Below are 17,459 nucleotides of genomic sequence, written 5' to 3'. Positions count from 1 at the left end.
TAGTACTTCAAATTAATTTGCAAGTTTTATTTCAATTTTTTTATTTTTGAACTTGCAAATTAAAGTTTACAACAATTATAAAAAATAAAAAAGAGTACATCACATGCTTTGCATCATTTTTGTAAGTTCATCCATGTCAACATGAGGTTCTTGGTTTCCGGCATTGCTTGAATCGGAACCATAAACCATCATATCTTCAATTTATTGGTCTACCGCTTCATCTACCTCTTCACGCCCTTGATTTCGCCGTTCGGATCTTATTCATTCTCTGAAGCACACTAGAATTTCCAAAGCGTTGCTCCCAATGAATGACGGGTATCTTCTAGTTGCTGCCTTGCTTGGCTAAGTGCGTTCTCTGATGTGACTGTTGAAATCGACACATTTAGCACGTCTCGAGCCATGGCCGAAAGAAAAGGAAATTGATTTGAGTTTCTCCTCCACAACCCAGCGGTAGCAATTCCTTTGTGCGGGTCTCTAGTAACTTTTGCAAGTAGAATTGGAGTTCATCAATATTTTTGCTACTGGTTTGTTGATTCTCTCCTAGTGTAGACCAAATTAAATAATCTTCAACATCATCATTATCCTCCAAAGCACCAGTCCCATATGTTGAAACTAAACTTGAAGGAATATTTGCATCTACAGCCGCAGAAGCATCAACATTGTTAGCATAATAATTATATACAGTTTGTAAATGTTTGTGTAGATTAGAAATACAAGTTTCAGTATCAAGAGTTTCAGGGATTTCGGATGCCGCACTAAATTTGATATCAAACTGTTGATATACTAATACTTGATACCACACTTCACTTGAATACTTGATATTTGATAATTATAATTTTGTAGTGACTAAAGCAAATATTTGATGAAACTTGAAATTAAGAGAGTAATACGTGAGAAAAAATGAAGAAGAATGTGGGCTATTTATAGTTTTTAAAAGGTTAAAATTGTAATTTATCAATTATTAGGTGTGTGTGTGTGGTGGGGGGGGGGGGCTATTTTCTTAAGGGGCTCGGTCGCATTTTTGCAAAAAATGGTCGTTGCCCAACGGTCATTTTTGAATTTGACCGTTGGCAATGGTCCAGAAATTTAAAAAAAAATAAAAATATTTGCAACGATAACCGCGCTGGACCGAGCTGTAGCCCGATAAAAACCCGGCAACGCGTAATCGGGCTGTAGTTCGGTAACGAGTAACTGGGCTGTAGCCCGGTAACGGGTAACCAGGCTAACCGGGTTCTGGGGTACCGGTTAGGAGATTTTGTCCGTTCAAGCCCGGCTCCCCGCCCAACCCTTCCCAGACCGTCCCCACCCCCTACAGTACCGGGTTGACCCGGTCTGAACAGGGTCGAACCGGGCCAGCCCGGTCCAATTAACAGGTATAGTATTTGGCTATCACAGAGATATTTGTGGACCAAAAGTACCAATTCTGAATAATACAAGGGTAAATTTGAACCTTTTTCCTCATTCAAACGCACGAGTTTGCCCTTCTCCTTCTCTCTGTTCTGTCTTGATATTATAGCTTGGGCCGGTGGGACAGAGAGTGACAGACTGAGACTCAGAGGAGCTCGCGGGGACAAAAAATGTTCCAACCAACAGACGGCGGTTACACAAACGGCTACCACCACGACGGCGCCGCCTCCTCCGCCGGAATCTCAAGCGGTCATCGAGTACGTAGGGGCAGCCGCCGCAGGTCACGTGGCCGTAGAGGCGGCGTTACTTGTAGCGACGGTGCTCCTAGGGTTTCTCAATGGCAACAACATCAACAGCATCAGCAGAACGAATACGAGGAGGAGGAAAGGGAAAAACCTACACCTCCTTGTACAGAGTTTGATGCGGCATATTTCAACTCATATGCTCATGTTGGCATTCACGAAGAAATGATTAAGGTACCATTTTTTAAAAAGATCTCGTTCTTACATTGCGGATCTCCTCTATAACAACATTTTACTATAACGGCCAAGTTTCCCTTGGAACATATTTATTCATCTTATAGAAAGGTTTGACTGTATTATACATATTTCAAATGAGTTTTTAAGTTTTGTGAACTGACAGTGTATAAAAAATATTTACGCAATCTGGTCGCCTAAACGGTAATTGTAGGTAAACTTATATAATAAGGGTTACTGGTAACCTAAAAATAAAAGGAAGCAAAGGCAACATGCCATAACAGGTTAAAGTACATTGATGGTTGAGTGTGTAGGCGTAATAAGATGGTTTAAATGGAAGAGTGCTTTCGGAGTGGCAGTACATGTTAGACTGGTTTGGCATTATAACAAAGAATTAGCTTTTAGGGAGTGTAAGCCTGAGGATTTGAAGTTACAAAGTTATAGGATTAGCTGGGAATACATGTTAGACTGGTTGGCATGTATACAGCTATACATGTCCATATGTGTGTGTGTGTGTGTGTGTTTGTTCATAAAAATCAGTTCTTTAGGGAGTGTAACTGCGGGAACGTACAGAGTTATAGAATTACTTTGGCTATTTGCATCACTCGAGTATTGAACACTAAATGGAGCTGAATAGTGTAATTCAAACTTTATAGTCCTCCTGTCTCATTTTATATGATGGTAACTGACTTGGTAAGTAGTTTAATATGCTAATTTGAATGGTAGATTATACTATCAGAGAAAATATCAAGTTAATGGATAGTTTGATAAAGAAACATCATACTAAAGGTCAAAAATTTGAATTCCTGAAAATTCTGAAAGTTATATAAAAAAGGATTACTGCTAAATAGTTTGGGATATTCCTAAAATAGAGTGTCATCTAAATTGCAAGAGGGAGTATTACTTTGCAGAACAGCAGAAGTTTAAGTAATAAGTTGGAGATTTATAACATGCCTTCGATATATCATTACTTCTTTGCTTACCGCCACTGAAAAAATGTCATCTTTTCCAGGCTGGATCACATTATTGAATTGTGTTGAAAATTCATTATACTCCTTGTCTTTTAGGCAATTTAATTAGTTTACTTGCACTTGAATGTCTATTGCCCTTTTCCATTATGTTTATGCTTTCAATATATTTAGATGCATAAAGGACATATTAATTTATGGATGAAATTCACAGGATCGTGCGCGGACTGAAAGTTATAGGAATGCAATTTTTCAGCATCAAAACTACATCGCTGGAAAAGTAAGCCGACTATCTGAATAGTTCCTTGTGCACCAGTCACCAGATGATATTCCTAAAATTTATCAGATCTCACATTGTATTGCTACCTAAGCTTTGCACGATTCTTTACCTGTTTTATGGTTTCATTACAGAGTTCCTATCTATGTCTATAGTTTAATTGAATTTACATTTTCCAGGTTGTTGTTGATGTTGGATGTGGCACTGGCATCCTATCTATATTTTGTGCTCAGGCAGGAGCAAGACGAGTAAGATATCTTTAAGTCCTTTTTAGCTGAAACTTCATCAATCTGAGTTCATTTTACCCGTTGGAGTTGTTATTTCCATGGTTCATTTTTTCCTTCCTTTCTCATAATTTTTTTTTTCCGTAGCTCTTAACTTTTGAGGAAATGTTATGAACTTGTCTATGTATACAATATACAAACTCATCCTGGATTGTAATACGTTTCTAACTAGTAAAAGTAGAAAAATTTGGCAACATGAAAATTGCAACATGTTCCGTATTTGTCAATGGAATATTTACCCGATGTAGATGCCTATGCTAGATTGCAGCCAACACTTCTTGTACAGGGGCGGTGGAAGAGTGTTACCTACGAGTTCGGACGAACCCAGTAGCTTTTTGCTTAGACATTGTATTTGTATTAGAAAATCTATTAAATATGTATAAATACTTAATTGCGAACCCAGTAACTAACGAGCTATGGGTTCGATTGCAAATTTAGAACCCATGAATTTTAAATCCTGGCTCCGCCTCTGTTTCTGTATCTTCGTAGTGTGCACACTCTTTATCTTGGTACATAACAATGTGAATTCCCTTTACCGGGCACCAATGAGGTGCCAAAGCATGTAAAAGTCGGCATATACAAGAACATACAAAAGCAGGATAGTATATGCCATATTCAAAACCATTCAGCTGTACAAGCTTAGCTCATCCTGAAAGTCACAAGTCAAGAGAAGATGGAATATACTTGTCCTTGCTAATAGTTTAAAGCTTGAGCAAATGGTTAAATCTATGCTTTGGCGAACCTTCTTCCTTGTAAGCTAGGCTTGTCGCTTTTCTCCTATCAAATGCTCCAAAAAAAGTATCCTGGGATAGTCATCCAAGATTTTTTATTTCTACCAAACATGTGATCCTGGATTGTTGAAGGCATTGACTTTTATACACCAATGCAGAAAATGAGTGCTCGAGAATTATTCATCCGATCATGGTGATGAAATATATGATTGTTTCCTCAGCCTTCTTGCAGAAAAACAGCTAGCTTATTTTCTCTCTCTCTCTCTCTCTCTCTCCCTCTCTCTCTCTCTCTCTCTCTCTCTCTCTCTCCCTCCCCCTCTCCCTCTCCCTCTACTGATTCAGCTATCATGACAAAGTTTTTGATTGTTCATTGAGTTGCCATCGCTTTGGGAGATCTGTGTTTTTTATTCTTTTTCAAAATAATGTCGCATATTTGATGTGTTTTACTTTCTTGCTACCCTGATTTTTGGTAGACCAAATGACCTCTTGATGCAAAACAAACTTTTGTTGCTTCAATTGGTATTTCCTTTAATTTGGATATTCCAGATATAATACTTATCAGGCAGATGTTCTTTTAATCAGGTCTATGCTGTTGATGCAAGTGATATAGCTGTCCAGGTACTTGTTTTCTTACCATTGAAGCTTGTTCTATTTATTTTAGAATTTAGATTCTATGATGAGCTTAGAGTAGTGTTTCTTTTCTTTTTCTTATTTGTTTTTTTTCTTTTTTCTTTTTGAGAGGTAACATTATATAAATCAGCAGCACAAAGGCTGTGTTGGTAGGCATGGTAGCTATATTTACTGTTAAAATAAGAACAAAAATATGTCCTTGTTCATCTTACAATGAATCTATGAAATCTAGCATGGATTCAGCTTCATTTACATAGTTTTCTTTACCCCTAAAGTGAAATACCAGTATAGAATTCATCTTTATCATCTGAACTGAGTTGCATCTATCACCTGCACTTCTTTCCCTCCAAACAGTCCACCATATGAAAGCTGGGATCATGTTCCACCATTTCTTGTCTGACACTGCCTCCCTCATTATTCCAGCACCTTAGAAGGTCACTTGTAGACAGGCATAATCCATCTAAGTCCATTCATGCTAAGAAATAGTTTTCACAGCGCTCACAGTTACGTTCCATGCACATTTTATATGGTTGGTGAGTCTGGGAGAATCGACTGCTTCATTATGGTGCTTATGATGTAATGCATCATTTACTAGGCTTGCAGAACCTTTGACTACTCCTATTTTAACTTAACCTTCTATTGTTTCTGAAGAACTGCTTGTAGTGAGGCAACTGACGACAATGATGGTTTATGATGTGGTCCTCCTAGTAAAAGATTTCAAACGCTCATGGTTTAACTCATTGCGTGTCAAGTTAAAGAGCTTGCAAAACATTCAATAGTCTAACGTGGTGATAAGTTCTCTAAAGAACTTCCAGTTGCCGCACTGAGGACAATTTGTGCACTATGTAGCCGGCCAAGGATTATGTAAGGAAGAAGTAATTATTTTCAAAGTTTTACACGTTGGTAGGATGAAACAACCATGAGTTTCATGTAAAAATGAAAAAACAGTTCCTATGGGAGGACTAATGGTTGGAAAACTGAGAACAAGCGGAGTGATAGGTGTCACGTATGAGTGGAAGAGGATGGACTGGCAATTAAGGTACGAAACGCAGTGCTTTTGACAGAAGTACAGTGGGGTAATTCAGCTTGAAGCCATGTTGGATTTTATTATTTATTACACTCTCTGTGATGTTCATACCCTATTTGGATGTACTCTTTTCCAGCTTTCACTGAAATAGATCAATAAACTTTACCTCATAAAAAAAAAATGCAATGGGGTAATTCACTTGCAAAATTCGCTTGAATATGCATAGGTTTGTGAATCATTCTAGGGCATCCTAGCTCGTATTGGAAATTCAGTCATTTGACAGAGGTTTAGATGCATGGCTTAGCAACTCAATCCCGCAAAGGCAGCCTATTTCCTATAGACACAAGCATAGAAACAACCATACCTTACTTTGGCCTGCCTCCAGTACTTCCTCATATTAGCTCAGGAGCGACCATTGTATTCCATAAGCAAGCAATCAAATGTTTACTTATAAAAAACAGGAAGCAAGCAGATATTCGTTTGCAGAAATCATTTGTTACTCCAAACCATCTTTGTGGTGTCAACTGGGATATTTTACCGAGTTATGTTGATTCTTCGTTTTCTTCATCAGATCCGCGTCAATCTGACATGATGCTGTTGCTGGTACGGTAAAAATCTGATCAAAGTCTGGCGTGTACTTTAAACGCGAAGTTGAAACCAAAATGATGGACAGATGAAGATGACAACAAAGATCAAGAAGAAAGAAGAAAATAAACTTAGTTAGACATAGGGCTGCCACAATGTGGGATGAGGTTGCTGCTATCGCTTGTCTTGCTGATTTCTCCTTGAGTTTTTGGAGGATGAAGGAAAAAAATGTCTCTTGGGCCAAGGAGGGACCCAGGATAAGGATAACATGGGCATCCACTGGAGTTAGGGTTATGCACTAAAGTTGGCTGTGCTGAAGGAAGAGGGGCAGAAAGCATGAAGGTAGAAGACTGAGTTTTGAGGGATAGCAGAGGTTTTTTCTCCTATGGACCTTGTCGCTTTTTGTGGTTTTCGCTCTTAAAAACACCACTACGAAGACAGATTTTGATACCATGTGAAAATAAGAGAGGAAATGAGAGAATTTGTCTTGTTGTCTTGCTTAATTTTTGTTCTTGGTGATATACAAGAAGTTTCTTATATAAGAGTCTTGCTCTTCTTAGCCTATCTACAAATACAATAATGTAATTAATAATACTTTCCAGTGTTTAAGTACAAAATATTTTGGGATATGTTGTGAAATTCTAGATAATACTCTCTACTCAAGTTCCGTAAATTTAGATCATTCTAAAAATATTACTATTACGTTATTTTCTTGACTTTCAATGATATCAATTAGGATGAACTGGAGAGATTCCTGCAAGTTTCTACCCTTTCCTCTTTTAGAACATGTGTAAAACATTATTAAACCATAATATATGAAGGAAACACCCTAGTAGCTGGACATTCTAAAGATCTCTTCCACTGTTTTTTCCTACAGGAACTATGCGAAATATCTTTTGTTAATTGTTAGGAACTATGTGAAATATTTCAACTCAAACTTCATTTTGCATCCCTTTTTTGTGGTTGTCCAGGCAAATGAAATTGTGAAGACAAACAACCTATCTGACAAAGTTATTGTTTTGCATGGGCGGGTCGAGGTATGTTCCAGTCTAAACATTTCCCTTGTTTGGCTAATGTTTTTCACCCTTAGAAGATTGGCTACTTCTTGCTTAACTTGAATAAAATGCTTTTCTTGAGGGAAGTGAAGATCCTTAACATTCACTTTACTTGTATGTGAAAGAATTGCCAGGTCTTAAGAAGAACCTTTAATTAATTTATCATGCTCAAGTGCTTGTTTTGGGCTCTAAGATCAAGCATTACTTGATCTGGCATACTCGGAATTCTTCCACCTGTTTATGCTGTTTTATACTTGTAGATAAGAGGTGACAGGGACTTAGTTCTTTAGGAAAAATCAAATTCCTTATTTAGAATGGCTTGGTAACTTGTTGAGCTAGGAAATCCCCCAGTTCCGGTGCTTTTACCTAGAGTCTTGATTGGTATGGTTTGTAGAGAATCTGGTTAGGTCTTGTGGAAATAGTTTTCCGAAAGCTGCAGCGTGATGCCTTCTATTGATGCACACCAGTGAATTAGCTATTTAGACTCGAGTGCGATTGAAATATTTTGTCACATAGAACCTAAATGTTGCTCTTTCAGTGCCAAAATGTTAGAAAGTAGGCACATTCATCTCAAAAATGGTAAAGTATTTCACCTCCAAAAGTTTAAGCTGATAGAAACTAAAGCGATGTTTTTGGTTTCACCTTTTAAGTTAATGCTTTTTGATTAAATCAGTCTTCTTAATTACAATTAATATTTAGTTAAAAGATGAAAATTGTCAGCTTTTATAAGGCATAAGCAGTAAATAATCAGTACATCTCTTTGGAAAACATGAACTGCAATGAGTTTTTGACTATCAAAAGCAAAATGGCCCTAATACTACTTTATACATTTTTAGTTTTGATGCGATGATTTTTAACAAATTACCCGTCCTTTAAACCCTTTAACTACTCCACTTCTGTAGTTAATTTATCCTCTCTTTTTTTCTTTTCGTGATTCAAAGATGAATATTAGGAAATGCAATCAAAGTTAAAAGTCAAGGCGTTGAACTTGTCAAGTAAGTGAGAAGTGCGAACAGTGGGAAGGAATTGGAAGGGTAAATAGGTGTGACTGCATAATCTGATTAATGTTATTGCAAGTTGGTCCATTTTATATTTTCTCTTTGGGTTGTAAGTATTTGGACTGGGCATATGAGCTAACTGTGCTAAATTCGTGATTTTATGGGGATAGCGTAACCCTAGTAGGTGTTCTATGAGCTGTAGCCTGTCAGCAATCATTTTTCCAAATTACTAAACAATAAGAATGCTTCTATGGTCTTTTCAAAAATAAGAAAACCTCTGTGACTGGCTTGTTAAATAAGTAAAAGTGAAATAGTATTAGTGACACATTTAATTACTTGGGTGAAGAGTGAAGACGTGTGACTAACTTCTTGTGAATTGACTGCAAAACAACAAAATCACTAAAGATCTATCTCTAACCAACAGCCACTAAAATATGCTTCAAATCTTGGGTGATATGAAAAGAGAGCTTTTTATCAACTAGCATCCCGTGGACTGACATTTTAGCTGTAGCAGGTCCTAGAATTATTGATCTTCCCATTTCGTGAAGTCAGAGATAAAGAGGAAGAACCTAGGGGAGAAGTGAATAGGTGCTGATATTCAATGGCATTAAGTTGCTACTTGATGCCGATGCCCCTCAAACATTGCTTTCAAGCATTTAAAAAGAGAGAAGATGTAATGTTCTCAGTACATCTGAAATTCCACAATTGTCATAAATGGAAAAGTTGACATTTCTAACTTCGTCATAATTGAATCTCCTTGTTATGGATGAATAAAACTCTTGCTCTTATAAGATTTGACTGTGGTGACTAATGACCATATTATACTTTTTGGTTAGTTCAGGATGTTGAAATTGATGAAGAAGTTGATGTTATAGTATCAGAATGGATGGGTTACATGCTTCTTTATGAGGTAATAATGGACAGACAGGTGCATTAAAATGCTTCTCTTGTAGACTTTTAGTGGGGAAAAAAATGCTTCTCTTATGGAGGAAGGCTGACCTGGCACTGAGGAGCGCCTAAATCTAGTTTGATGTGGTGTTACCTTTTATATGTATTGTGTGTGAGTCCATGACTTCTTAACTTTTGTGTAATGTGGTGTTACCTTTTATATGTATTGTGTGTGAGTCCATGACTTCTTAACTTTTGTGTTTCTTACACCACATGTATTATGCTTGTCGCACCTTGCAGAGCATGCTGGGGAGTGTTATTACTGCTAGAGACCGCTGGCTGAAACCCGGAGGCCTTATTCTTCCGTCAGTTGCAACGGTAATCATACTCCATTCCTAATTTTTGTGAGCTTGGAAATTTATTTGGGAGTTATCCTCTCTGTGTGTGTGTGTGTGTGTGTGTGTGTGTGTGTGTGTGTGTGTGTGTGTACTGTCCTCCTTTTGCTTCCTTTGCTTGACAGCTTGAGTGAATAGTGTATTTGTATTATTAGAATTTAGGTTCAGCTATTTGTAGTTATGCGACAAAGACTAAGATATTCTGTAGTTATTCGGAAAAAATACTATCTTAACATCTGCTTCGTAATTTTACTCAGTGAAGAAAACACATGCTGACACTTGCATTACCCGAGACTTAATATGAAGCAGTTGTATTATGAATGATGGTCTATTCACTTAAAATTAGATGAGAGAAGCTCTTGGAACATATTCATATTCTAAGGAAGGATACTCTCATCTATGTTCCAACAAAGACCTGATTGATAAATGGCCATGGAAGCTCATCTGGATGGCTAAACTTCCCACTAAGGTCAAGTGCTTTAGCTGAACCACCCTCTATGAAGCATGCTTAACTCAAGACACCCTATCTAGGAGATGTATTCAGACACTGAATAGGTGCTATACGTGTCAGCTGGAATCAGAGAGTGTCAGTCATCTCCTACTTCGTTGTAGGTGTAGCAGATATCTGTAACATGTATTTCTCAATTTTTGGTGTTGCGTGGGTCATGCTAATGTAAAGAAAGCTTATGAGGGCTGGTGTTCGTGGATAGTTTGAAAATCCATCAATAGTGTCTGGATAATGGAGCCAGCTTGTATTCTTTTGGTGTATATGGAATGAAAGGGATCATAGATATTTTGATGGTATCACAACTCCTAATCATGACCTTAAAGATAGGTGTTTGTTAAACCTTTTTAGTTGGCTAAATGAGGCACCTGACATTTTTGGATTGTATCTGCTCCTTAGTGGTAATGTAGTATGTTGTGTTTGAGCTAATCTTTGCTATGCATCTTCTCAACGCATTTTGAATCAAATCCTTTGCTTCATCAAAAAATGGCACTGCATTGTTCACCTTGAAATGATTATAAATAGCATTTACTTTTCCACCACTCAATGATATGAAAGAGTAGGAAGTCATTTTAATATTTGTTTCTTCTCTCTGCAGCTCTATATGGCGCCTGTGACACATCCAGATCGGTATGGCGAAAGCGTTGATTTCTGGCGTAACGTTTATGGGATTGACAGTGAGTATATGTTGTAATACTCATGATTATATCTGTTGTTACACATGTCATTGCCTTAGTGAAGTGATTTCTCTTCATAATGCAAATTAGATCCACTTGTATTTTATTGGATGAATTCTGGGTTCCTTACAATGATCTTTTGGTCGTTTATTTCCTTATATGACACTCATCCTTATATGTATATATTTATTGTTAACTACTAAAACTTGTAGGATTTCTGTATGACATTTAGTCATTTTATTAAGTTTGGCATGTAAACTTCTAAGATTTGATTTATTATATCATTATTCATCGAGCTGTGTTAAAAGCTTAACTCTTTTGCTCAATCCTCTAGTTATTTTCCTCTTCTCCATCTTTGCCACCCATCTGGATTCCCATATAGATGAGAATATGCTTAACCTCGTTAAAGGAATCTCTTTTTCTGATTGAAACAAAAATAGAGTAGTTAGTAGCACTGAGTGGCTAAATATACTAGTACACGTCTCTTGCATTAACGAAAGAGTCGAGTTTCAAGTTTTTGCTTTGCTTTCCTGGTGACCTTTCACGTACAGTGGTCAAACTTGTTTAAATATTAATTTCTTCAGATTTGCTGGTTTGTTTACCATTTTTATTTGGATTGGATTATCTTTTGATTATACAGTTGATTCTCCAGTTCTTAGGTTTTTGTACTGTCATTGAAACTGTTGTTTCATCTATTAACCTCCCTTATCCAGTTACAACGTGGGTGATATATACTGATCACACACACAGACCAAAAAGAAAGAAAGAAAGAAAGGTGTTATCCATCATGTGCTGAGAGCTGTATAGTAAACGTGGACCTTAAACTCTGTGGGAGTGGGCAAACACACCTAAAAAACAAAGTTTAGTTGCTAAATGCAAATATTGCTTTTGATGATCTATCTTTATACGCGTTTCCCCATTAGATTCAGTTGGAGTTTCATTTTTTGCAGTGTCTGCTATAATGCCGTTAGCAAAGCAGTGTGCATTTGAAGAGCCATCAGTGGAGACAATCACTGTTGAAAATGTTTTGACATGGCCACAAGTGGTTAGTACCATCAAGTTCAGTTCTTTTTGGGTATCAAATTGTTGTCTATTATCTTGTGCCAAACGACGGCGACAACAACTACTCTTAATCCCAAGCATATCAAAAGATTTATCAGTGTCAGACGCTGAATATCTTGTTCCTCTTAACTTACTATTTTGTGGCTTTTATGCCTAGTCACTGGAGCTGTCACATTTTTGTGAAGTGCTGTATGAATGGTTCATTTTCTTGTGGAAGCATCAGTTTCATCGCTTCTGTGATTGCTGTTCAGTTGGAACTAGTTTAACTGACCAAACTGTCTGACATCTGACCTCTGTCAATTTTGCTTGTTTATTTCAAATTTGGTCTCTCTTTGATTTTAGATTTTATATATTTACTGACTCTTCGTCAGTCTTTCTCATTTTGGACTCATTTCCCTTCAACTTGACGGCAGGCGAAGCATGTGGACTGCTATACAGTGACAATTCAGGAATTAGAGTCCATAACTACCAGATTTAAATTTGAGTCAATGATGCGAGGTGCAACTGCTCTCCTCCCCCCTGCCCCCTCTCTCCCTCCCCCCACCTCCACCCCACCCCCAATAGAAAAACTAACATTGTCTGGATGTGTTTGCAAAACAGTTAGCTCATGGCTATCTTTTGTTACATCTGTTTTGATATTTATCTTTCTTGTTCCTCTTCGTTAGAATTGTTGGAGGGATATGATTTGTGCTTTTCTTCTTTTAGTGTTCACCAAGTGGTTCAATACCTGATTCTCTTTGTTTCAGCACCCTTTCATGGTTTTGCTTTCTGGTTCGATGTGGAGTTTACTGGCCCCGCAGTATTACCTTTGAACAATGGTGTGCCACCGTCATTTGTCGAGTCTTCAAACAGTTACATCTCGGAGGGCAATCACAGAAAGAAACGTCCCAATCCTAGTGAAGCGCTTGTCTTGTCAACTGCACCAGAGGATCCCCCAACACACTGGCAACAGGTCCTGTAAATACTTCCCCAAATAAAATAATAATCTTTGATCGTTCTCTCTCTATTCAACTCTTTACCTTTTCGCTCATTGGAATGAAAGTTAGGCATAGAATAGTGAGAATTGATGGTTAATCAACAATCTGCATCTAATTTTCGATATTTGGTTGTAGTAAAACTGTTTCTTAGATAGAGTAACTACATATTTTGATAAACTAATGGTGATAATCCTGTTTGGAAGAAAATTATGGTTATCTCCCACTTTTCTATCGGCTCTTCTCAGAAGAAATTGGTGCATGTGGCCATGGTTAACATTTTTTGACATGATTTTGCAGACATTGGTTTACTTCTATGAACCCTTGGATGTAGAGCAAGATCAAGTTATTGAAGGCTCTCTAACACTGTCGCAAAGCAAAGAAAATGCTCGTTTCATGAACATCCATCTTGAATATTCGTATGTTTTGGTGCTAAACTCAATTGAGGCCCACTATCTAGCTTACTTCAGCGTTTCTGGTATTACCTGTAACTTTAATTCCTTTTTGCATTCTTGTTCATGCAGATCTGGCGGACGTTCATTTGTCAAAGAGTCAGTCATGCGATAAACCTACATATGGCTCTCTGTTGTTTGACTAGCGAGTCTTCATGAAGTGAAGTCGTTTGTACCTTCTCAGCCATTATGGTGCTACATATGGCTCTCTGTGGTTTGACTAGCGAGTCTTCATGAAGTGAAGTCGTTTGTACCTTCTCAGCCATTATGGTGCTGATATCAGCCACTATGGTGCTCATACATAGTTTCTGATTATTCTACTTGTACTATAGGTAAGGAAACTAAGTTGAGATCGGGGCATTTCCACTGCCTTTTTAACTTAAAAGCATTGAATGGGAGAACTTCATAACATATGCATATAGGTGTATTGAGTGAAAACTTGTCGTAACATGTCGCTAGAATATGGGTCTTTCTGAGCTGTAATTTGTAGAGTCGATGTAGGGTTGGTCTGTTGTTGTGGTAGAATTTTTGCGTAAGTTAACTTCATTGGGATATCAGAAAGGAAAAAATGATAAAATTATTTGTTTACAGCCACCGGAGTGAGAGGTTACTCTTAAATATTTTATGGTTCAAGCCGTGGAAACAACCTCTTGCCGAAATGCAGGGCAAGACTGCGTACAGTAGACCCTTGTGGTTCAGCCCTTTCCCGGACCCCGCGTATAGCGGAAGCTTAGTGCACCGATCTGCCCTTTTTATTCTCTTTCATTTGTTGGTTTGGTAGGAATGCCATATGCCTCTTAGAGATGTGCGTTTTTCACTCATTCTAGTAATTGACCAAGGGTGCACATTCTTTTTTAAATTTCCCTGTTTACATAGCGTTACAGATTGGGTTCTTTACTTGCCAAGTGTTTCTTGCCCTTGTCTGTATGAAAGGATGCTGCATAAGATTTCGGTCGCAAAAGTTCAAAGTTGTTTCCTCTTCTTCCAAAACAATTAGAAGAATCCCTCTTGGTTTTCCCCTACGATCTCAAGCTATTTTTTGGCCTAATACTAACTTTTAACGATGGTAATGGCATGTATATTTGGGTTGTTACTAGTGATAAATTTGACTAATGAACGAACTAGGGCTGTCAAATTTGGCCAAGCCCAAATGACCCGCCTAACCCGCCCATGGTTGGGTTAGTTATTGACCCAACCCATTTATTGAACTCAACCGTCTTGACCTAATTCATCTCAACCCATTTAAAGTTGGGTTGATTTTTAGCCCAAATTGATCCATGAGTAACTTTGCCAAATATTTTAGAAATAAATTTATCTTTTTGTTTGATATGTTATATATGACCATAACAAAAGAAAAAAAGTACATTATTTAGTTATTATACAATTTATAAGAAAAGAACATATATTAACTAAAGATTGATGTGCGCCGGTTGGGCTATGACCTAAATTTTAGCCCTTCTTGATCCAACCCATCTTAGCCCAAGAAATTTAATAACCTGCTCAATTATTGACTTAACCCGTTTTGATCCGTCCAAAATTGGTCCAATGCGCATTTGACACCCCTAGAACGAACCAACTGATCCAGTGTGATTAGAATTTTTTTTCTTAAGAAGCTTCTTGTCCCACTTTTAGGTCACCTCCATTCCACTTAATTATGCAAGCTTCTTTATCTGCATGATATAACTATCAAAACAGCTTTATTTGGGAAGTCTTTTGCCATATAATGAATGGCCTATGTCTCATGTGCTCTAATTATTGTTTCTTGCTTTAAGAGAAGAGACCCTTCTTGCTTCCCCATATCTCATGCATGTTCTGCAACTTTGACTGCCACATTAATTATTGTATGTTTTCTAAATAAGAGAAAGAAAAAGAAAAATGATATAGCTTCTATTTCCATTAGGTTATTATATAAACAAATATTGAAGTATTATACTGGGAAAATAAGCAAATATTGTAACTTTTCACATTGTTTCACGGTTGCGAACAAGTATTAAATTTTCTAGGATTATACGTTACAACAACACTAACATACTCAGTGTAATCTTACAAATGAGGTTTAGCATGTTATACCCGAAATAGAAGAAAAGGTGATTATCTTTAGAATTAAGAATAATTCTGCAGAATCAGCCGTTCTCCAAGGCAACGACCAACTCAAGAGTTATGAAGTGTATAAAATAAAGGTGCACAAAGATAGTTTAGGGGTTGAAAAGGGGTTGTTATAGATTTTACAAATTTATCAAGGAAATACTCTACGCCATGAAAATTGAAATCAGAGGGATAGAATTTAAGCAATGATTTAAATTCTTATAAATGTCAATATCACATTGTTTGAATAATTTAAGGTATTACACTAAATTCTTATTTAGAACTATTTTCCAGCCAAAAAAAGCACTTTATCGTGAGACCTAGAGAGATAGCTGGGTCTACCAATTTGATATTTGATTTGACAAAAGGTGTCTAATTGCTATAGCTCTTTTTAGATTATTTTTTTCTTTCCTCTGCATCAGGTTGTAGATCAAGTGAAACATAGTAAAAGACAGCTCGCTGTTTTAATTCAAAGTCCCCTAATATATAAACGAAATCAGATGTATCATATAACCAATTATAATAGGTGACAATAGTTAGAATATATATGTTGAAAAAAATTATAATTAAAAAAATTGTTTGACTCCTTAAATATTGACGACATCATGATATAAAAGAGTATTAGGTTGAGCCTAAAGCTCTTGTCTAATATTACGTGTATTACAAAGTTAATTGAAGATTAGTTTTGTAATTTAGTGATTAAAGATCACTCGACAATGAAGTGTCTAATTTATTTATTTTTTTTGGTTGAGAAAGTCGACAATGAAGTATTAGTTCTCCTTCCTTTCTAATTTATGTGACACAATTTGAAGTACGGGAGTCAAAGTACATAATTTTCGATGTGAATTCAAATATAGAATTTTAAAAAAATTTAAAATAAAATTTACATATTTAAAAACTACATAAAATTATATAAATCATAATAATTAACAATATAAAATAATTAAAATGCACATGAAAAAATTGTGAAAAGAAGTACTCTTTTAATTCTCCAAATAATAATTGTGTAACATAAAGTGAGACAGAAAGAGGGAAAAAAAGGTGTACATATGAGGGAGGTGGTGAGTCAGAGGCGGACCTATGCAATAGGTATAGGGATTACCGGCATCCGTAAAGTTCGGCAAAAATTCCATGTATACACGTATATATCTATAGAAAATAATAATATTTTAATAGTGGCACCCTTTATACCAAGCAGATTTTGGTTGAATAAAAAAGTGCACCTGCGACCTTCAAATCTTGAGTCCGCCTCTCTTGGTGACTCCATCTATTATCCTCGAAGGGATAACCATTTTGAGTCGTGGAGGACCTAAACTCTTGTTATCTCACGAGTTCACTGTTGGTGTTAGTGCATTTTAATATTAAATTATAATATTAAAGTGCATTAATATTTCTTATGAGATAGTAGTTATAAATTGGCAAGAAAGTGATCATTATTTTGGTGTAATTCTTGAAACCACTAATGCCATGATCTACCACTAATTACCCACTAAAGATTATATTTTGTAACCACCAACTCATTTTTTACTATTTTATTATCCCACTATCTTATTATTACGGTGTGAGATATTACTGAGTTTGTTGTTGTTGTTGTACTATCTTATTATTTATTTCATGGAAGAGATTCTGCACCTATAAATAATGGTGTTCCTTCCTTGTGTTGTAGATGGAAAAAATATGGTAGTGAGAATGAGAAAAGTGTTATGATGTACATGAAAAATGTGTGGTTGGTATTGTGAAAAAGAGAGTTAAGAAAAGGAGAACATCTAAGTCTCCAACGTATTCTCTACAAAAGAGAATATTATTTTTGTTGAAGGAAGGTGCTCATTTTTTGTGGAGCTTTGGACTCAACAACTTGTCCAGAGTTTGTTCGAGTCATACGACGTTGTCGGGTTATTGTATCCCGGAGGGGACTGTCACGACCCGGATTTTCCACCCTCGGGAGTCGTGATGGCGCCTACTAATAGGAGCTAGGCAAGCCAA

At 36.7% G+C, this 17,459-nt stretch overlaps 1 protein-coding gene across 3 annotated transcripts; it reads left to right on the top strand.

The window, feature by feature from the left end:
- LOC109235340 (probable protein arginine N-methyltransferase 6) lies at window positions 1,467-13,981 on the top strand. 3 transcript variants are annotated; one of them, XM_019401403.1, is made up of 14 exons: window positions 1,467-1,883; window positions 3,066-3,131; window positions 3,308-3,376; window positions 4,726-4,761; window positions 7,357-7,422; window positions 9,280-9,348; window positions 9,627-9,704; window positions 10,825-10,903; window positions 11,854-11,948; window positions 12,379-12,463; window positions 12,712-12,917; window positions 13,240-13,358; window positions 13,464-13,527; window positions 13,606-13,981. In XM_019401403.1, exons 1-13 carry the CDS (start codon window positions 1,578-1,580, stop codon window positions 13,504-13,506), a joined length of 1,317 nt encoding a protein of 438 aa, XP_019256948.1. In that variant the 5' UTR covers window positions 1,467-1,577; the 3' UTR covers window positions 13,507-13,527; window positions 13,606-13,981. The 3 variants fall into 3 exon arrangements, with proteins under 3 accessions (XP_019256948.1, XP_019256947.1, XP_019256949.1); XM_019401402.1 differs by having other exon boundaries at window positions 13,464-13,981; XM_019401404.1 differs by lacking the exon at window positions 9,280-9,348 and having other exon boundaries at window positions 13,464-13,981.

The sequence above is a fragment of the Nicotiana attenuata genome, chromosome 12 (assembly GCF_001879085.1).
Source record: "Nicotiana attenuata strain UT chromosome 12, NIATTr2, whole genome shotgun sequence".
Lineage (NCBI taxonomy): Eukaryota > Viridiplantae > Streptophyta > Magnoliopsida > Solanales > Solanaceae > Nicotiana > Nicotiana attenuata.
Note: the sequence above shows the minus strand (reverse complement) of the source record. Positions and strands in the feature narration are given on the sequence as shown.

Coding starts and splice junctions, on each gene's coding strand:
- LOC109235340 (XM_019401403.1), top strand. CDS start 1,578: ATGTTCCAACCAACAGACGGCGGTTACACAAACGGCTACCACCACGAC. Junction 11,949..12,378: donor TTTTGACATGGCCACAAGTG/GTTAGTACCATC, acceptor ACTTGACGGCAG/GCGAAGCATGTGGACTGCTA. Junction 12,918..13,239: donor CCCCAACACACTGGCAACAG/GTCCTGTAAATA, acceptor ATGATTTTGCAG/ACATTGGTTTACTTCTATGA.